The following is a 19,871-nucleotide window of genomic DNA, read 5'->3' as shown; positions in this document are numbered from 1 at the left end:
GTCATCAAATTCGATTGTCCAAATTTGGGTTCTCCGATGGAGACCTCGAAACACGAAACTACTCCTGTTTTTTATCCAAAGCCAAACGAATTTGCATTTGCGAGGGCCGTGAGGCAGTTGGACTACTCACTGGACCAAGTCCGGACCATAATTTGGTTTAGGCGAGCTTCGGCCTCGCTAGCCTGTAGTCGATCGCCGGTCGTCGTCATGGCCGTGGCCGGCTGAAGAAGAGAAAAGAAAAAACAAAAAGAATTTAAAAAAAAAAAGTTTGAATTTTTAAAAGGTAAATAAAAAAATAAAAAGAAAGTAAAAATAATAATTAAAAGAATGGAAATGTGAAAGAGATGAGGAAAATGTTTTCTTCTAAATATTTTCCTATTCTCAAAAAGAGGAAAACATTTTTTCTATGTGTTTTTCAAGGGTGACTAGCTTATTTTCCCCGAACCAAATTCCGGAAGACTTGAAAATTATTTTTTTTGAAGTTATTTATTCGCGAAACAAACAGAGCTTTAAGATAGTTAGGTAATTATATGAATGTATAACATGCCGAATATGCAATTTATCCCTAACCTCACTTATTATCTCCCTTTTGCCAACATTAGCCGCATCACGAAGAAGCTCGGGAATTTTATTTTTCACGGATTATTTTGGACAAAAGTAACCCTAACAAAAGTAACCCTATTCCGGCGAGCCAGGGAAAATTTGAGAATTGGACAAGCTCAAATTCTTATTTGAAATGAAGTCCATTTTGAGCTCTCTTTTTGAGAAGCATTGCTTCACTTTGGGCCCCCGATTGGAATTTTCCCGATGTGTCCTAGTGCACATGCGCTTTTATCTGTGTTAAACTAAAGGGTATGTCACCAAGAGTTGGAGGCTTGTCCTCTTTTGGTAATTCCTGCTTTAAATGCTTCAACTAACAACTCCAACGTCTATTAAGGAGAGGCTTGATCAAGTTATCAGTCCCTAGTCTAGTCATTACTCAAGCGGTCCAAAAACTAGAATCATAAAGTTTTTAGACTTCCTTGCAAGAGGTGCCATTTACTAAATGTCAAACTTGTAGCTGCTAAGGCAATGAAAACAAGCCCAACGGCACATAAGACGGCATGAGGGTGATGAAGCCATTCCGCCGGACAACCGAGCGAACTGTCTTTCACAGTTAAGCTTGTCGCCGTTCGCAAGAAAAAAAAGTACCTTGGAAGGGCTACTACAAGGATAATGAGTTTGCAATCCAACTTCCGGGATGCATTCCGTGCAGACATGTTTGCAAACATGAAATGGGAATGTTCTAGTTTTGAAGCACCACGAAATCACATTGCTTGCTCTACGGGCATGTCTGTATTCGTGTATCGGACGGGAAAAGAAGGTACAACTCTACGATGACAACAAGTTTTGTCATCGTTAAGGTTGGAGTGAATTAATGCCAGCCAAGCTGGTTTGTTCTACAAGGTAACTCGCAAAACATACTTTTAAGGTTACTAAAAGGGAGTTCAAACCTATTTGGAGTTCAATAGGAAATCCAAGTCCAAAGAATCCCTTGGAGAAGCAAAAGAAACGAAAAATAGGGTATCAAGGTTTTGCTCTTAAAAGCATAGATTATACACACACATTGACATATATGGACCGACCATCCTTCTTCCCTAACTAATCCGAAAAAGCACATACCATCAACAAAAGATGTTTGCTTCAACATCAAGAAAGCTCCTGTTCTCCACAGGTCACAATCTTCCAGATAAAGCACGCAAACGTTTGTTTCCTTGCCCTACAACTAAAGTATGAAAAAGACCGGACTTTCCAGTCATTTGCCACGGTCTCAGATGCAACAACTGTACATCATATACTATTTCAGATATATACATACATACACACACACAAGTATATAACTGGTAGGGCAACCGATTAATCCCCCCCCAAAGTTCACCAGAAAATATCAACATACTAACAGACGCAAAAGACTACAAGTTAAAAAAGTCCATCGAGCAGGAGCACACCTAAGCTGAGCCCCAACACGAGAAGATCGTCATCCTCGCCTGAAATTCGCGCGGACCTGGAGCACGGCACATCAGGTACCTGATCACCATCCGACTAAGTCACGTGTACAGACAGACATTGATCCGAGAGAGAGCACGTGCCTGATGCACCGGGTCCCACAGTCCACCAAAGATAAACTCTTACTCTGCGAATCCAGTGTCGACTTCGATCTTGCAACTAAAAAAGGACAGCAAAAACCCGAGAATGTGTATATCGCAGGGAGTCCTTTTTCTTTAGTTTTCGACTTCTGCGACTTTGTTTCCACAGCGAGTATTGTCTGCGGCAAAACTGGAGAGCCAGGTCTAAACTCACCGAATCGCAGCCAATACAGTTTATGTCAGTATGTGACACGGGCATCATCAAAATATGAGGTGAAAGATGAGATTTATGGAGTACATATCAAACATTACACAGAAGCTTCGAAAAGCCACCTTCAGTAAACAGTTAATCTTAGTCAAAAGGATGAGAAAGGTATAGTTAACCATACTAAAACACGGCAACAACAGTGATCAGAAAAGGTCCTCACCCTCGCAAAAAGCATGTAGAGGCTATAGTGCATAATATTCGAGAAACAATACAATGATTAGAAGTACGCAATGCCCCCGATCTGCTAAACTAGGTTCGTTCACCCGTGATGCACCCGTGATGCAGGCCAGGAGAAACAATTCTATTGTAGTCAACAACTTCTAATCCCATTGGCCCATAACAGAACTCCTACTCCCCAAGCAGGCAGACAAAAGTGAAACTCTATTCAAGTAAGAACTTTCAGTTAGATTTAGAAGATTGAGCACTCCTCCCACTCAGCTAATCACTATTCATGTTCAGAGAGCAACAACATAATAGTCCTTACCAATGATCACAATTGAAAATATATCAACATGACCCACGTTCAAAGTTCAAGTTTCCCCGCAGTGCTGAAGTTGCTAAGTTGCCTGGCCTAAGGCTCTTCTAGATTCGTGTATTGAAGTGGGATATTTCCTTTATAAAAAATAGCAACAGTAGAAACACTGGTCAAAAAAGATTTTCCCCATTTGTAGTTACTAACGTTTGCTTCATTCAACAAATGGACCCTCAAATGAATGCTTTCTTATCATCTAATAATGAGGCAAGCACCTCAGGTATAAACCAACTACCCAGGTATCGCTGCATCGTGTATTCTGACGAAGGTGAACCATGAAAAGGCATCTAAATGACACCGTTCAAGGAGGGCTCACTAGTCTCAAAGTCCAAGGCAGGCATGCAGACAAAACATTCTGAAGAACACATTTTTCTCACGAGTTAAAAGAATTAGCTAATTTGCTGCTTCTTCTAGGACCTCCTATGCCATGTGGAATCATTAACTAACAGAGATGCATCTCAAGGTCAGCAGACTCGGCACTCTCATTTTATCTAATGCACCATCTGGTTTGTATAGTAAGCTTAACGAGAGAGTTCAAGTATCCCATATTATTTCAGTACAAGTTTCAATGGGCCTTGCATTCACGTACTTCCCCTCCACGTATCAAATCAAGTTTCTGGCTTGGGCTTTCTACCAAAATGAATAGCATCCTCTTCGGGATTCTAAGCCTCAAAATTCTCAATGTCACCGAACCGAAATGACAGGTCAGTTTCTTTCCCAATGGTCAAGACAGTGTCCATTGTAACCTGACTTACAGAAACCAAATCACCAAGATCCTCAGATGACGTTTAAGGAGAGTACTGTGAATCCAAAAAATAGGCATACCAGAATGTGTATCATATAGGTTCTATCCTCCATTCTAGGCATCAGGAAGACACTGCTGTGCTTTGATAAGGAAAAGAACAAGCTAAGACATACACCCACACTAGAGCTTGACCCAGTGTTAAAACAAATCTAACCAAGGAACAAAATCAAATGAGGGTTTTGAGAAAGCTTCACGTGTATAAATAAACATGCGACTCTCAAGATAGATTACCTCACTGAGTAAGAGCCTCAGAACTGTGCTGCTGCGCTGATGTATGCATAAATCCTCCAAAACCTATGTACATGTTAAAATATCCTAATTCCACTTAGATCACCCAGATCCTTCAGTCAACAGCAGAGGCTTTCCCGTCCATTCATCAGACACTCCATAATCCAGGCTAAGCTCTGCCAAAGGAGGAATATTTTCCATCGCAAACAACATTAGGTGAGGGAAGGAGATATTGTTGTGATCATATAGAACACGCTGCACAAGTACATTGGGCTTGGTGCTGTGGCTAATGTAACAAGCAACATTCCTCATTTTAGACACATCCATTGCGAAATCCAGAGGAGGAGCTGAGGGGTATAAAGAGCGTACATAGGAAGGAAAAATCTGCGATAAGTCACCCCATTCTTCCCATTTCGCAGGAAACCTACTGGGATAAATAAGTGTATCACCATTCATTGTGAAAATTTGGGCTTGGTCTCTGGTGAGCACAACCCCTGCATATTCGCAAACGAAAGCACCGGCTTGTATCAAATCCAAGGACCTCACACCCCAACCCGTCTCTCTCGACCTAAATATCTCAAACCTATGCTTCAACCCTCTTTGAGTCGCTCGATTCCGACAGGCTGGTGGGCACTTGCAGAAGGCTCCACACTCGAAAATAATCGGCTTCCCTTTCAAAAGAAGCCCATTTTGATCATAAAGAAACTCACCCCCATTCTTCAAAAAACAAAAGCAACCTTCTGCGCAACCGGATATGCATTCACACCCGGTAGCATTCCGATTCTGGTGGAGAACAAAAGGGGGGTACACAGACCTGACTAGATAATCATAATACAGCGGCTCATTATCAGTGTCGATATCATTGAATAGAAGCACCGGTACATTCTCCTTCTTCATGGACATATCAAGACTCAAGTACCCAGCCGGCCTTACTGACAATGGACTACTCCTAAGACTCTTAGCAAGCCTCATCGTCACACTACCCATTTCTGGTTGCCCCTCGATTCTCACCAGCTTGTACTTGAAAACACCGAAACCGGATTTACCCACATCAAACCAACAATCCATAATCCTATACAACCCGTCATAAACATAAACCTTGCTCGTTATCCCGCCTTCATATCTAATCCCTCTAATGACCCTCAACTCGATTCCATAGCGCATGCTCCTCTCCAGCGCCAGATTTCCGCCTTCCAACTTCTGGTGCACACATTGCCTGCTGAACTTATCTTGCCCTCCATGACCAGTGTATATAATCACATCACCACTATCCTCATCATCCTCATACCCACCCGATACAATAACACTGGTGGCGATCGGCTCACCATTGGAGCTCTGACTAGCCGGCAAGTAATCGATACCAGCTTGAGTCTGACCATGTAATCCGACCACCACCAGCTCCATCCTATAAAAGAAGATGTCGCCCACACAAATCCCAGGGATTGACCCAACTATCCTTTTGTCACGATTTAGCCACAACCCGCGATTCCTCATAAGAGAAGCAGCGATCAAATCGCCTCGCACTCTCTTACCGCTGCTTCCGTCGGCCATCGAGAGAATGCGCACCCCGTCGAACGTCATGCGGGTCCGGCGAACCAGATCGCGGAAATACCTCTCGTCTTCGAGCCCGAGATCGGTCACCCTGACGAGCTCCGAGGAGCGCTTGTAGCTGATCCTCGGCTTGACTACGGTGGCAAGCTGACTGGTCTCCTCGGGATTGAAGGGGACGATGGCCCGGGAATCGGGATCAACCCCGTCGACGTCGCCGTACCTGCGGTGGCCCTTGGCGAAGGCAGTACGGAAGAGCTCGGAGACGCGGTGGAACTCGGTGTAGAGGCTGTCTTCCCCGGGCGGCGAGGGGGACTCCTCGGCAAAATGCTGGGGTTCTTGCTGCTGAGGTTGAAGATGAGGTGGCTGAGGTTGTTGGGTGGGGGCCGGTGGAGGCGGTGGCTCGTCGAATGGCTCGGTCTTGGGCTCGATTTTGGGGGTCACGAGGTGAGTGGCGGCGGTGGAGGAGGAGGAGATGGGAGGGTCAGGGAGGAGGTTGAGGTCTTGGAAGGGAATGAGGGAGTCCATCAAATTTCAGAGGCAGAGGAGAGAGAAATGTTGGGCATGAAGAGAGAGAAAGAGAGAGAATGGGGTCAAATTCTGGTACTGGGTCTCTCGAAATTTCCGTCGAAGATGGAGTTTGCAGGTGAAGTAATGGCGGATTTGGCGGAGTGGGGGGAGGAGGGTGAAGAAGAAGGAGAGGAGCTCCTAAGCTTAACTTGGGACTGCTCACCAAGGAGACAACTCTTACCTCGACCTGGGTGCCACGTCCTTGAGTGCTTTTGCTGCTCGGGCGAACCGGACTTACTGTCTATGGCCGGTTCGGTGGAGCACCGGTTCAGCTTAGATTCGGTTTTTCTCCAAAATCGTCAGGCCCTTTTAGAAAGAAAAAAGTTTGTTTTGCAGTTGTGATGTGCTTTTTTGGCTTGTGAATGAGTAGAATCTTTCTTTGGCGAGTTTCGCCTTTCGATTCTCTTATAAAAGATTTGAAATATAATCACTAAATCGTGCATGTGCTCACCACAACTCTCGGGATGATAGTCTTTGGACTAAGTTCATCGATCAGAGGCCTCACCATTGATATTAGAGCTTAATGTTGAGCAAGTCAAAGGTGGTGATCATGGTCGATACATTAGATGCTGATGATCGTAGACGGATCGAGGACTTGGAGTCCAAAGTGAAAAGTCTCGACGGCTTAGGGGCATTGTGCTGACATCGGATGAGTGACTCGATATTGTGGAAGGGATCCCATTACTTGATGAGTGATCGAATGGGAATCCTCAAGGAGGATATTCGTGAGACGGTACATGCTATGTGCGAGGATGTTGAGCGAACCGACTACTCAAGTAGAGTCCAGAGTGAATGGCCTCGATGGTCGCTTGGGGGCATTGTGCATGACGTTGGACGGGTGACTTGATATCGTGGAGGGATCGCAACGTCGGATGAGGATATCCATTAGGCAGTATGTGTTGTACGCGATGATGTTCGAGCAAACGAACAGTGCACCCGATTTTGAGATGAGACGTATGAAAGTGCCGTAATCGAGTGCTTATGTCGGTGCTCGATGTGCTAAATGACTTGAGAATATATATCTTATTGAACCATCATCATTTTTCATGATAAATCATCGTTATTCTTCGTGTCAATAATCACTTTCTTCATATTCAATAATCAGTTTCCTCAATTCTTCATAGATGACAAACTATGTTTACGCAAATGGCAACAATGGATCGAAGCAAACATTCAAACATGGAGTGCCGTTCTAGGCACAAAGCATCGGCAAACCGAGGCAAGACACCATGCTTTTTTGCGCAATAGGCCACTCAAAAGTCATTGAATTCCCGAAACGAGGTGGAAATGCGGCCAAAAGGATCATCGACGCTCCAGCAGTAATGGTAGAGCTCGACGAAGCTCGAAGAGTCGAATAGTCGTGCAGCCATAGCAGCAAGCTCGACGAGGCTTGAGTGGCCATGGTAGCGAACTTCGGCCATCAGGCCACGAACTTGATGAAACTCGAGCGGTCGTGGTCGCAAGCTCAAAAAACCTCTTGCTGTTATGGCGGGGAACTCCAAATCTCTCTCTTGCGCAGGCGCCTGCCTCCTTTTAATCTATAAATTTTTAGTGTTGGCTAAGGTGTGTTGGAGGTGGCGAATACTTCGGGGACCCTTGTTTCTCACACCGGGTATGCCTACGTGAGTTTAGGGAAACCGAAGTGTTACCCAACGACATGTGATCCTTGCGCGCGGGATGCGGGGATTGGAATTTAGAGGTTTTAGGTTTTTTAGCCCGTTTTTGGGCATATATATTTTGCTCGGCTTTATCATTGTAAGAGTTAAATTGGCTGTAAACCGACAAATATAGTGAAATCTCTTTGCGGGACGTAACCCTAATCTTGGGGTGAACCCGGGTAATCTCGTGCGTCATTCCAAATTTTCTTGATTCTCCGTGTGATTGTCCGATTCGGTTTCACTAAATCCCTTCAAGGTGGAGTAAACTTAAGAATCGTAGTAACACACGTGTGGTCCAATGTCCAACATAGCAATTTGATCATTCGGGGGTGAATATGATTTCAAGGTAGAATCGAAATCGGATAATCGGACGGTGGAAACAAAGTACCCTAGGTTCAAATGTATGCCGGGTAGGTTTCAGCTTTCAAAAAACGAGGAACCGATTTCGACCGGTAGGTTTCAAGTTCTATTTGTACCTTGGAAGGAACTTGAAACTGCTCACCCCTACGATTATCCATGACGGCAACATCGGCTTGCGGTAGATAAATCAAGAAAAGTATAAAAAAAGTCATAAACTTATTGCATTGGTACCGATTCGGTTCTAAATCTTTTAATTGGATCAATTTAGTTCTAAACCTTTTTGCACCGATACCAATTCTATCCATTCGACCAATTTAGGCCGAAAACTATTGACGTGGATGTCGGCCATCCTATATGGCACCGTCGACGTTGACATGAATTTTTTGTTTCTTTTTTTTTTCCTCTTGTTTGTGGTCGGCTAGCCACCGACACCGGCAAAAGCCAATGAGAATTGGCCTTGCGTGGATGAGGTCGGCCTCGTCGAGTCAAGGGGGAGCATGAGCGAGGCCCCCCACGCCGGATCTATCTAGGTTGCTGGCAAGGCCGACCCATGCTCAGGCAAGGATTTGGCAAGGGGGGCCTTGCCGACGCCTCCCCTCGGCCCGGTGAGGCCAGCCCTCACTAGCCATCGGCAAAAAGATCAGGGGAAGAAAAAAAAATAAAAATTTGCAAATAAAAAAAAAAAAAATTTAGCGATTTCCAGTATAAATTGGTGCTACGTAGAATGGCCGACGCCAAGTCAGCGGTTTCCGGCCTAAATCGGTGCAATGGACTAAATTGGTACCAATGTAAAAGGGTTTAGAACTAAATCGATCAAATTAAAAAATTAAGGAATGAATTAGTACCAATGCAATTAATTTAGAACATTTTCGGTACTTTTCCACGGAAAAATCTAATAATGGAAGGCTAACTTGCACATTTTAGAAAGTAGAATGACGGATCTTGGATAAGGAAAAGGCACATGTATAATTTTCAATTTTGGGCAAGTACACAAAAGCAATGGATACAATTTCACCTATGAACTAATAGAAGGCTATTTATGAACAATTGTTGGATCGATCTTTGTCATTAAATGGCATTGGACAATTTGGAACATAATCTTGTCCTAATCCCCCCATACATGTCTTTGCATTAAGTAAATTACCACCACTCCCCACTATATATAAATCGGCTTAGATGTGCTTGAATCATATCCAAATTCCAGATCAAACAAATTCCTCGAAGAAAAAAGAAAAAGGAAAAGGAAAATAATCAAAGATCCAATCATGGGGTGGCGATCGTCCAAGTTGGCTCTCGCGCTCGCTCCGGTGCTCGTTCGGGTGTGGGCAAGTGTACCGTCGTCGATGGGCGCCCGGTTCCATGAATGCAAGATCAACCACGACTGCGACGCCGGATGTGATCATGGCCGTGGAATTTGCATCGATGGCCAATGTCATTGCTTCAGCGAGTCGGCGGAGAGGGCGGACTTCGCGCACCGTCACCACCAACCGCCGCGGGGAACCATCCCCCCTCCGGCGAAACCCTAAGTCGGGAATTTGGCTGCTTTCGTTTTGCCATTTTGTCCTGCAAAAATAAAAAGATTCTCGGTCCCTATGGAATAAAATTGTGCTTTAATTTGCAAATTTTGCATCTGCCGGCATAAATGTGAACGAATAATGAAAGCAACGTCTTCTTTTTCTTTTTTCTTTCTTTGTTAACTTATTGATATTGTGAATTTCGATCGGGTACTGAAACAAGTGAGACCCAGAAATTGAATCTATTATCATCATTGTATTTCGAATAGGAATAGCCACATCATTTTAGGCTTAGTTCATTTTGCTGGGAATAAACGGTTTAGAAGACGTTTTCCGAAGCATGATCATTTGTATCGCATACGAAAATGAAAAGACAAAAAATGTTTTCATCGTCCACGAAGATTCGAGATATTAATTTGTTGTCTATAATAAAAAAAAAATTTTGTTAGCTAATTATTTCAACAGATTTGAGGTATTAATTTGTGATCGTTTTTAGAAAAATATTTTCCACTTCATTCACTTTTTGCGAAACAAACAGACATTTAGGCTTCGTTGGTTGATTCAAGCGATCATTTTTTTGAAAAACATCTTGAAAAATATTTATTTTTCGCGAAACATGTTTGGATAAAAAAAAGTTGAGCACATTTACCATTCACCAAAGTGGTTGGGTTGATCCTTTGGAGGATTCACTTCAATTTTGGCGTAAATTACAGACAAGGGAATTTTCCAGCTAATAACATAGACCATAGGTGAATGACTAATTGGGAATTGATTCATTTGGAAGGAGACGAATTGACAAAAGAAAACACCACCGAATTAGATTTAGTCACTTGATAGTAATGGTGTAGCCATGTGTCACGGGCCGGTGTTCAAATCACAACCGTGGGGCGACTTGGGGCGGTTTGGGTGATGTTTTGCTCGAGTCAAGTCTTGGCCTGAAAATCGTTCACTCGCTCACGAAGCCTCGAACGTAGAGGGCCGAGAGGGAACCGAGAGAGATTAAGTCGTCGGAGAGAAAATGAGAGTCTATTGCACTAGTTAAGTGTACAAAAGGTGATTTACAATGAAGGGAAGACCCCCATTTATAATACAAAGGCAAATTTTCGAATGGCCCCTTGGGCTCCTCTATTTCGTCTTTTTCTGTTTGTCCTATTCTCCTTGTCTTGCTTTGTCCCACATGCTTTGTCCTTTGTGAGGCTTTTGGGCTTCCCCATGGCCGAATGATGCTCTGGACAGCCCTTAGGAAGGCCCTTCGACTGCCCACAATCTTCCAAGAACCGTGGCTGTTCCTCTAGCCACTCTGGCGGCCCAGGTCATACGATTTATGATGGACGATATTGTGAGTGGCATCATGTTGGACGAGTCCTGCGCCATGCGTTGATTCATGCTGTACGAGCGCTGCATCGTGCAACAGTTCATGCACTCGTTCGTTCACCGATTCATCCGCTCGGCCGTCTTGATTATGCTCAGCCAAGTTGGATCATCCCTGGTCGATCCTTGCGCTCGACCACGGATCCATTCATGACATGGCCGGTCGGTCGTGTCACGGTCCATCTTCATTCGACTATTTTGCCGGCCCGCGATACATGTCTCAAGACATGAGATATCCGTTTTAACATTGTGATTATTTGACTTTGTGAACTTGGGTTAATTCACTTAATCTGTTATGGAAAGTATATGCTTGGATCCGTTACGGAATTAACTAAATCCTATGTGCTAATCTTATGTATCACAATCTAAGCGAACTATACGAACACATTAAAACTAGCGAATCTCCTCCCAAATCACTTGTGTATTCTAGTCCATCGATTGAGTACATCGGTGAAAAAAACCTTACTTTGATTCCATTTAAAGAGTTCATAATCTTAAGAGAAGCTCGCATGTTAAATAATGCCATATATATTTTTGGTACTCTCAATCTATCAAAAGAGCAAACGGTATCAACGTTATATTTAGATAGATTATGATGCATATATGTTGTGACACTTAATATCCATTTGTGAATTCATTAGCGCAAATCCACCGTGTCTCCCAAGATTCAACGTTAAGACACTTTTTGATTTATTTATTTTTTTGTAAGGCTACATTGTACATATCAAAGAATTCGAAAAGTTATATAAAAAAAAAAAACACCGATGCTAACACCGAAAAGAGACCGCGACTATGAATTACGCAGCTGCTTCACTATAAAACGATGTAGCACCGACATGACATGGGACATGCAATACGTCACGTGACATGCGACACGACACGACATGACACGCTGACACGTGATTTCTAAAAAAAAAAATAGAAAATTTCAACATGTTGCATATTAAATGTATATAATATATATACATGATAAATTATCATTTATATATAAAAATATCAACAGTGATTTTTTTCTTCTTCAATTATGGTTTCACGGTTAGTTTAGTTTTTTTTTTTTAGTTGGCTGGGTATATTTATTTTACGTGATTGGGTTTATGATTTAAACAAATATATTTTTGATAAATTTATATTTTGACATCTAATTTATTGAAAATGCTCAAAATTGATCTCGTGCGTGTCGAAATGATATATTGGGATGCTGAATTCGAGTGTCGCTAGCGTGTCTAGAGCGCTTACCACATATCGGTTGTATGTCAAAGAGTGTCCTAGAGTGTCCGAGGGTGTTGATGTGTCGGACACGATATGAAAGTCTTCGGAGAATGTCGGTCTATGCAGCTGTAAAATTACCATGGGACACAAGGGAGACAACTCTTACCTCGACCTGGGTGCCACGTCCCCGGGTGCTTTTGCTGCTTGGGCGAACCGGACTTACTGTCTGTGGCCGGTTCGGTGGAGCACTGGTTCAGCTTAGATTCGGTTTTTCTCCAAAATCATTAGGTTCTTTTAGAAAGAAAAAAGTTTGTTTTGCAATTGTGATGTGCTTTTTTGGCTTGTGAATGAGTAGATCTTTCTTTGGTGAGTTTCGCCTTTCGATTCTCTTAATAAAAGATTTGAAATATAATCACTAAATCGTGCATGTGCTCACCACAACTCTCGGGACGATAGTCTTTGGACCAAAGTCATCGATCAGAGCCCTAGCCATTGATATTAGAGCTTAATGTTGCGCAAGTCAAAGGTGGCGATCATGGTCGATACATTAGCTGCTGATGATCATAGATGTATCAAGGACTTTGAGTCTAGAGTGAACGGCCTCGATGGCTTAGGGGCATTGTGCTGACGACAACTTTCAACAGCAATTTTCCTTTTGCCGTCAAATTTAGATATTTATCCAACTCAATAAAAAGCAAATCTCAACACATATATATCCTCCAACAAAGACGGATCCCATAAACAGTTCAATCTCAAGGAAAATATCTAATCGCTGTCATTCTTTTGAACATTGCGTTAAAAAAATAAATAAATAAACAAACCTTTTGAGAATATATATCTTATCGAGCCATCGTCATATTTTATGGTCAATCATCGTTATTCTTCGTGTCAATAATCACTTTCTTCATATTCAATAATCAATCTCCTTAATTATTCATGGATGACAAACTATGTTAACACAAATGGCAACAATGGATCGAAGCAAACATTCAAACATGGAGTGCCGTTCTAGGCACAAAGCATCGGTAGACCGAGGCAAGACACCATGCTTTTTTGCGCAATAGGGCCACTCAAAAGTCATTGAATTCCCGAAACAAGGTGGAAATGCGACCAAAAGGATCATCGACGCTCCGGCAGTCATGGTAGAGCTCAACGAAGCTCGAAGAGTCGAATAGTCGTGCAGCCATAGCAGCAAGCTCGACGAGGCTTGAGTGGCCATGGTAGCGAACTTCGGCCATCAGGCCACGAACTTGATGAAACTCGAGAAGTCATGGTCGCAAGCTCGAAAAACCTCTTGCTGTCATGGCGGGGAACTCCAAATCCCTCTCTTGTGCGGGCGCCTGTTTCCTTTTAATCTATAAATTTTTAGTGTTGGCTAAGGTGGCGTAAACTTAAGAATCATAGGAACACATGTGTGCTCCAATGTCCAACATGGCAGTCTGATCGTTCAGGGGTGAATATGATTTCAAGGTAGAATCGAAAATCGGATAATCAGACGGTGGAAACAAAGTACACTAGGTTCAAATGTATGCCGGGTAGGTTTCAGCTTTCAAAAAATGAGGAACCGATTTCGACGGGTAGGTTTCAAGTTCTATTTGTAGCTTGGAAGGAACTTGAAATTGCTCACTCCTACGATTATCTATGACGGCAACATCGGCTTGCAGTAGATAAATCAAGAAAAGTATAAAAAAAGTCATAAACTTATTGCATTAGTACCGATTCAGTTCTAAATCTTTTAATTGGATCAATTTAGTTCTAAACCTTTTTGCACCGATACCAATTCTATCCATTCGACCAATTTAGGCCGAAAACTGTTGACGTGAATGTCGGCCATCCTATATGGCACCGTCGACGCTGATGTGAATTTTTTGTTTTTGTTTTCCTCTTGTTTGTGGTCGGCTAGCCACCGACACCGGCAAAAGCCGATGAGAATTGGCCTTGCGTGGATGAGGTCGGCCTCGTCGAGTCGAGGGGGAGCATGAGCAAGGCCCCCCACGCCGGATCTATCTAGGTTGCTGGCAAGGCCAACCCATGACCAGGCAAGGATTTGGCAAGGGGGGCCTTGCCGACGCTCCCCCTCGGCCTGGTGAGGCCAGCCCTCACTAACCATAGGCAAAAAGAATAGGGGAAGAAAAAAAAAATTTGCAAATTAAAAAAAAGAAATAAGAAATTTAGCGATTTCCAGCAAAAATTGGTGCCACGTAGAATGGCCGGCGCCAAGTCAGCGGTTTCCGGCCTAAATCGGTGCAATGGACTAAATTGGTACCAATGTAAAAGGGTTTAGAACTAAATCGATCAAATTAAAAAATTAAGGAATGAATTAGTACCAATGCAATAAATTTAGAACATTTTCGGTACTTTTCCATGGAAAAATCTAATAATGGAAGGCTAACTTGCACATTTTAGAAACTAGAATGACGGATCTTGGATAAGGAAAAGGCACATGTATAATTTTCAATTTTGGGCAAGTACACAAAGGCAATGGATACCATTTCACCTATGAACTAATAGAAGGCTATTTATGAACAATTGTTGGGTCGATCTTTGTCATTAAATGGCATTGGACAATTTGGAACATAATCTTGTCCTAATCCCCCCATACATGTCTTTGCATTAAGTAAATTACCACCACTCCCCACTATATATAATCTGGCTTAGATGTGCTTGAATCATATCCAAATTCCAGATCAAACAAATTCCTCAAAGAAAAAAGAAAAAGGAAAAGGAAAATAATCAAAGATCCAATCATGGGGTGGCGATCGTCCAAGTTGGCTCTCGCGCTCGCTCTGGTGCTCGTTCGGGTGTGGGCAAGTGTACCGTCGTCGATGGGCGCCCGGTTCCATGAATGCAAGATCAACCACGACTGCGACGCCGGATGTGATCATGGCCGTGGAATTTGCATCGATGGCCAATGTCATTGCTTCAGCGAGTCGGCGGAGAGGGCGGACTTCGCGCACCGTCACCACCAACCGCCGCGGGGAACCATCCCCCCTACGGCGAAACCCTAAGTCGGGAATTTGGCTGCTTTCGTTTTGCCATTTTGTCCTGCAAAAATAAAAAGATTCTCGGTCCCTATGGAATAAAATTGTGCTTTAATTTGCAAATTTTGCATCTGCCGGCATAAATGTGAACGAATAATGAAAGCAACGTCTTCTTTTTCTTTTTTCTTTCTTTGTTAACTTATTGATATTGTGAATTTCGATCGGGTACTGAAACAAGTGAGACCCAGAAATTGAATCTATTATCATCATTGTATTTCGAATAGGAATAGCCACATCATTTTAGGCTCAGTTCATTTTGCTGGGAATAAACGGTTTAGAAGACGTTTTCCGAAGCATGATCATTTGTATCGCATACGAAAATGAAAAGACAAAAAATGTTTTCATCGTCCACGAAGATTCGAGATATTAATTTGTTGTCTATAATAAAAAACAGTTTTTTGTTAGCTAATTATTTCAACAGATTTGAGGTATTAATTTGTGATCGTTTTTAGAAAAATATTTTCCACTTCATTCACTTTTTGCGAAACAAACAGACATTTAGGCTTCGTTGGTTGATTCAAGCGATCATTTTTTTGAAAAACATTTTGAAAAATATTTATTTTTCGCGAAACATGTTTGGATAAAAAAAAGTTGAGCACATTTAACATTCACCAAAGTGGTTGGGTTGATCCTTTGGAGGATTCACTTCAATTTTGGCGTAAATTACAGACAAGGGAATTTTCCAGCTAATAACATAGACCATAGGTGAATGACTAATTGGGAATTGATTCATTTGGAAGGAGACGAATTGACAAAAGAAAACACCACCGAATTAGATTTAGTCACTTGATAGTAATGGTGTAGCCATGTGTCACGGGCCGGTGTTCAAATCACGACCGTGGGGCGACTTGGGGCGGTTTGGGTGATGTTTTGCTCGAGTCAAGTCTTGGCCTGAAAATCGTTCACTCGCTCACGAAGCCTCGAACGTAGAGGGCCGAGAGGGAACCGAGAGAGATTAAGTCGTCGGAGAGAAAATGAGAGTCTATTGCACTAGTTAAGTGTACAAAAGGTGATTTACAATGAAGGGGAAGACCCCCATTTATAATACAAAGGAAAATTTTCGGATGGCCCCTTGGGCTCCTCTATTTCGTCTTTTTCTGTTTGTCCTATTCTCCTTGTCTTGCTTTGTCCCACATGCTTTGTCCTTTGTGAGGCTTTTGGGCTTCCCCATGGCTGAATGATGCTCTGGACAGCCCTTAGGAAGGCCCTTCGACTGCCCACAATCTTCCAAGAACCGTGGCTGTTCCGCTAGCCACTCTGGCGGCCCAGGTCATACGATTTATGATGGATGATATTGTGAGTGGCATCATGTTGGACGAGTCCTGCGCCATGCGTTGATTCATGCTGTACGAGCGGTGCATCGTGCAACGGTTTATGCACTCGTTCGTTCACTGATTCATCCGCTCGGCCGTCTTGGTTATGCTCAGCCAAGTTGGATCATCCCTGGTCGATCCTTGCGCTCGACCACGGATCCATTCTTGACATGGCCGGTCGGTCGTGTCACGGTCCATCTTCATTCGACTATTTTGCCAGCCCGCGATACATGGCTCAAGACATGAGATATCCGTTTTAACATTGTGATTATTTGACTTTGTGAACTTGGGTTAATTCACTTATCCTATTATGGAAAGTATATGCTTGGATCCGTTACGGAATTAACTAAATCCTATGTGCTAATCTTATGTATCACAATCTAAGCGAACTATACGAACACATTAAAACTAGCGAATCTCCTCCCAAATCACTTGTGTATTCTACTAGTCCATCGATTGAGCACATCGGTGAAAAAAACCTTACTTTGATTCCATTTCAAGAGTTCATAATCTTAAGAGAAGCTCGCATGTTAAATAATGCCATATATATTTTTGGTACTCTCAATCTATCAAAAGGGCAAACGGTATCAACGTTATATTTAGATAGATTATGATGCATATCTGTTGTGACACTTAATATCCATTTGTGAATTCATTAGCGCAAATCCACCGTGTCTCCCAAGATTCAACGTTAAGACACTTTTTGATTTATTTATTTTTTTGTAAGGATACATTGTACATATCAAAGAATTCGAAAAGTTATATAAAAAAAAAAAACACTGATGCTAACACTGAAAAGAGACCGCGACTATGAATTCTGCAATTGCTTCACTATAAAACTATGTAACAACGACATGACACGGGACATGCAATACGTCACGTGACATGCGACACGACATAACATGACACGCCGACACGTGATTTTAAAAAAAAAATAGAAAATTTCAACATGTTGCATATTAAATGTATATAATATATATACATGATAAATTATCATTTATATATAAAAATATCAGCAGTGATTTTTTTCTTCTTCAATTATGGTTTCACGGTTAGTTTAGTTTTTTTTTTTTTTTTTGAGTTGGCTGGGTATATTTATTTTACGTGATTGGGTATATGATTTAAACAAATATATTTTTGATAAATTTATATTTTGACATCTAATTTATTGAAAATGCTCAAAATTGATCTCGTGCGTGTCGAAATGATATATCGGGATGCTGAATTCGAGTGTCGCTAGCGTGTCTAGAGCGCTTACCACATATCGGTTGTATGTCAAAGAGTGTCCTAGAGTGTCCGAGGGTGTTGATGTGTCGGACACGATATGAAAGTCTTCGGAGAATGTCGGTCTATGCAGCTGTAAAATTACCATGGGACACAAGGGAGACAACTCTTACCTCGACCTGGTGCCACGTCCCTGGGTGCTTTTGCTGCTTGGGCGAACCGGACTTACTGTACGTGGCCGGTTCGGTGGAGCACCGGTTCAGCTTAGATTCGGTTTTTCTCCAAAATCATCAGGCTCTTTTAGAAAGAAAAAAGTTTGTTTTGCAATTGTGATGTGCTTTTTTGGCTTGTGAATGAGTAGATCTTTCTTTGGCGAGTTTCGCCTTTCGATTCTCTTAATAAAAGATTTGAAATATAATCACTAAATCGTGCATGTGCTCACCACAACTCTCGGGACGATAGTCTTTGGACCAAAGTCATCGATCAGAGCCTTGACCATTGATATTAGAGCTTAATGTTGTGCAAGTCAAAGGTGGCGATCATGGTCGATACATTATCTGCTGATGATCGTATATGGATCAAGGACTTTGAGTCTAGAGTGAACGGCCTCGATGGCTTAGGGGTATTGTGCTGACGACAACTTTCAACAGCAATTTTCCTTTTTTTGACAAATCGTAACAGAAGCTCTTGTTATTGGTTTTTCCTTGTGCCGTCAAATTTAGATATTTATCCAGCTCAATAGCCCTTCAAGAGATTCTTTGGATTAACCAATCTGTATCCTCCAACAAAGACGGATCCCATAAACGGTTCAATCTCAAGGAAAATATCTAATCGCTGTCATTCTTTTGAACATTGCGTTAAAAAAAAAATAATAATAAACAAACCTTTTGAGAATATATATCTTATCGAACCATCGTCATATTTTATGGTCAATCATGGTTATTCTTCGTGTCAATAATCACTTTCTTCATATTCAATAATCAATTTCCTTAATTATTCATGGATGACAAACTATGTTAACACAAATGGCAACAATGGATCGAAGCAAACATTCAAACATGGAGTGCCGTTCGAGGCACAGAGCATCGGTAGACCGAGGCAAGACACCATGCTTTTTTGCGCAATAGGCCACTCAAAAGGCATTGAATTCCCGAAACAAGGTGGAAATGCGGCCAAAAGGATCATCGACACTCCGGCAGTCATGGTAGAGCTCAACGAAGCTCAAAGAGTCCAATAGTCGTGCAGCCATAGCAGCAAGATATCGACGAGGCTTGAGTGGCCATGGTAGCGAACTTCGGCCATCAGGCCACGAACTTGATGAAACTCGAGCGGTCATGGTCGCAAGCTCGAAAAACCTCTTTGCTGTCATGGCGGGGAACTCCAAATCCCTCTCCTGTGCGGGTGCCTGCTTCCTTTTAATCTACAAATTTTTAGTGTTGGCTAAGGTGGCATAAACTTAAGAATCATAGGAACACATGTGTGCTCCAATGTCCAACATAGCAATCTGATTATTCAAGGGTGAATATGATTTCAAGGTAGAATCGAAAATTGGATAATTAGACGGTGGAAACAAAGTACCCTAAATTCAAATGTATGCTGTGTAGGTTTCGGTTTTCAAAAAATGAGGAACCGATTTCGACGAGTAGGTTTCAAATTCTATTTGGAACTTGGAAGGAACTTGAAACTGCTCACCCCTACGATTATCCATGACGGCAACATCGGCTTGCAGTAGATAAATCAAGAAAAGTATAAAAAAAAAAGTCATAAACTTATTGCATTGGTACCAATTCAGTTCTAAATATTTTAATTGGATCAATTTAGTTCTAAACCTTTTTGCATTGATATCAATTCTATTCATTCGACCAATTTAGGCCGAAAACTGTTGACGTGGACATCAGCCATCTTATATGGCACCGTCGACGCCGACGTGAATTTTATGTTTCTTTTTTTTTCCCCTTTGTTTGTGGTCGACTGGCCACCGGCACTGGCAAAAGCGGACAAGAATTGGCCTTGTGTGAATGAGGTCAGCCTCGCCGAGTCGAGGGGAAGCATGAGCGAGGCCCCCCTCGCCAAATCTACCTAGGCGGCTGGCAAGGCCGATCCA

At 42.4% G+C, this 19,871-nt stretch overlaps 1 protein-coding gene across 2 annotated transcripts; it reads right to left on the bottom strand.

Annotated features, from left to right (window-relative positions):
• Positions 1–1,815: 1,815 nt before the first annotated feature.
• Positions 1,816–6,255, bottom strand: LOC115743436 (histone-lysine N-methyltransferase family member SUVH2-like). 2 transcript variants are annotated; one of them, XM_030678206.2, is made up of 2 exons: positions 3,963–6,255; positions 1,816–2,330 (listed from the first exon to the last, which is right to left on the bottom strand). In XM_030678206.2, the coding sequence occupies exon 1, from the start codon at positions 6,033–6,035 to the stop codon at positions 4,062–4,064; it is 1,974 nt and encodes a 657-aa protein (XP_030534066.1). In that variant the 5' UTR covers positions 6,036–6,255; the 3' UTR covers positions 1,816–2,330; positions 3,963–4,061. The 2 variants fall into 2 exon arrangements, with proteins under 2 accessions (XP_030534066.1, XP_030534067.1); XM_030678207.2 differs by having other exon boundaries at positions 1,816–2,335; positions 3,968–6,255.
• Positions 6,256–19,871: the final 13,616 nt, after the last annotated feature.

Source organism: Rhodamnia argentea, chromosome 1 (assembly GCF_020921035.1).
Source record: "Rhodamnia argentea isolate NSW1041297 chromosome 1, ASM2092103v1, whole genome shotgun sequence".
NCBI lineage: Eukaryota > Viridiplantae > Streptophyta > Magnoliopsida > Myrtales > Myrtaceae > Rhodamnia > Rhodamnia argentea.
This window is presented reverse-complemented; position numbering and strand designations above follow the sequence as displayed.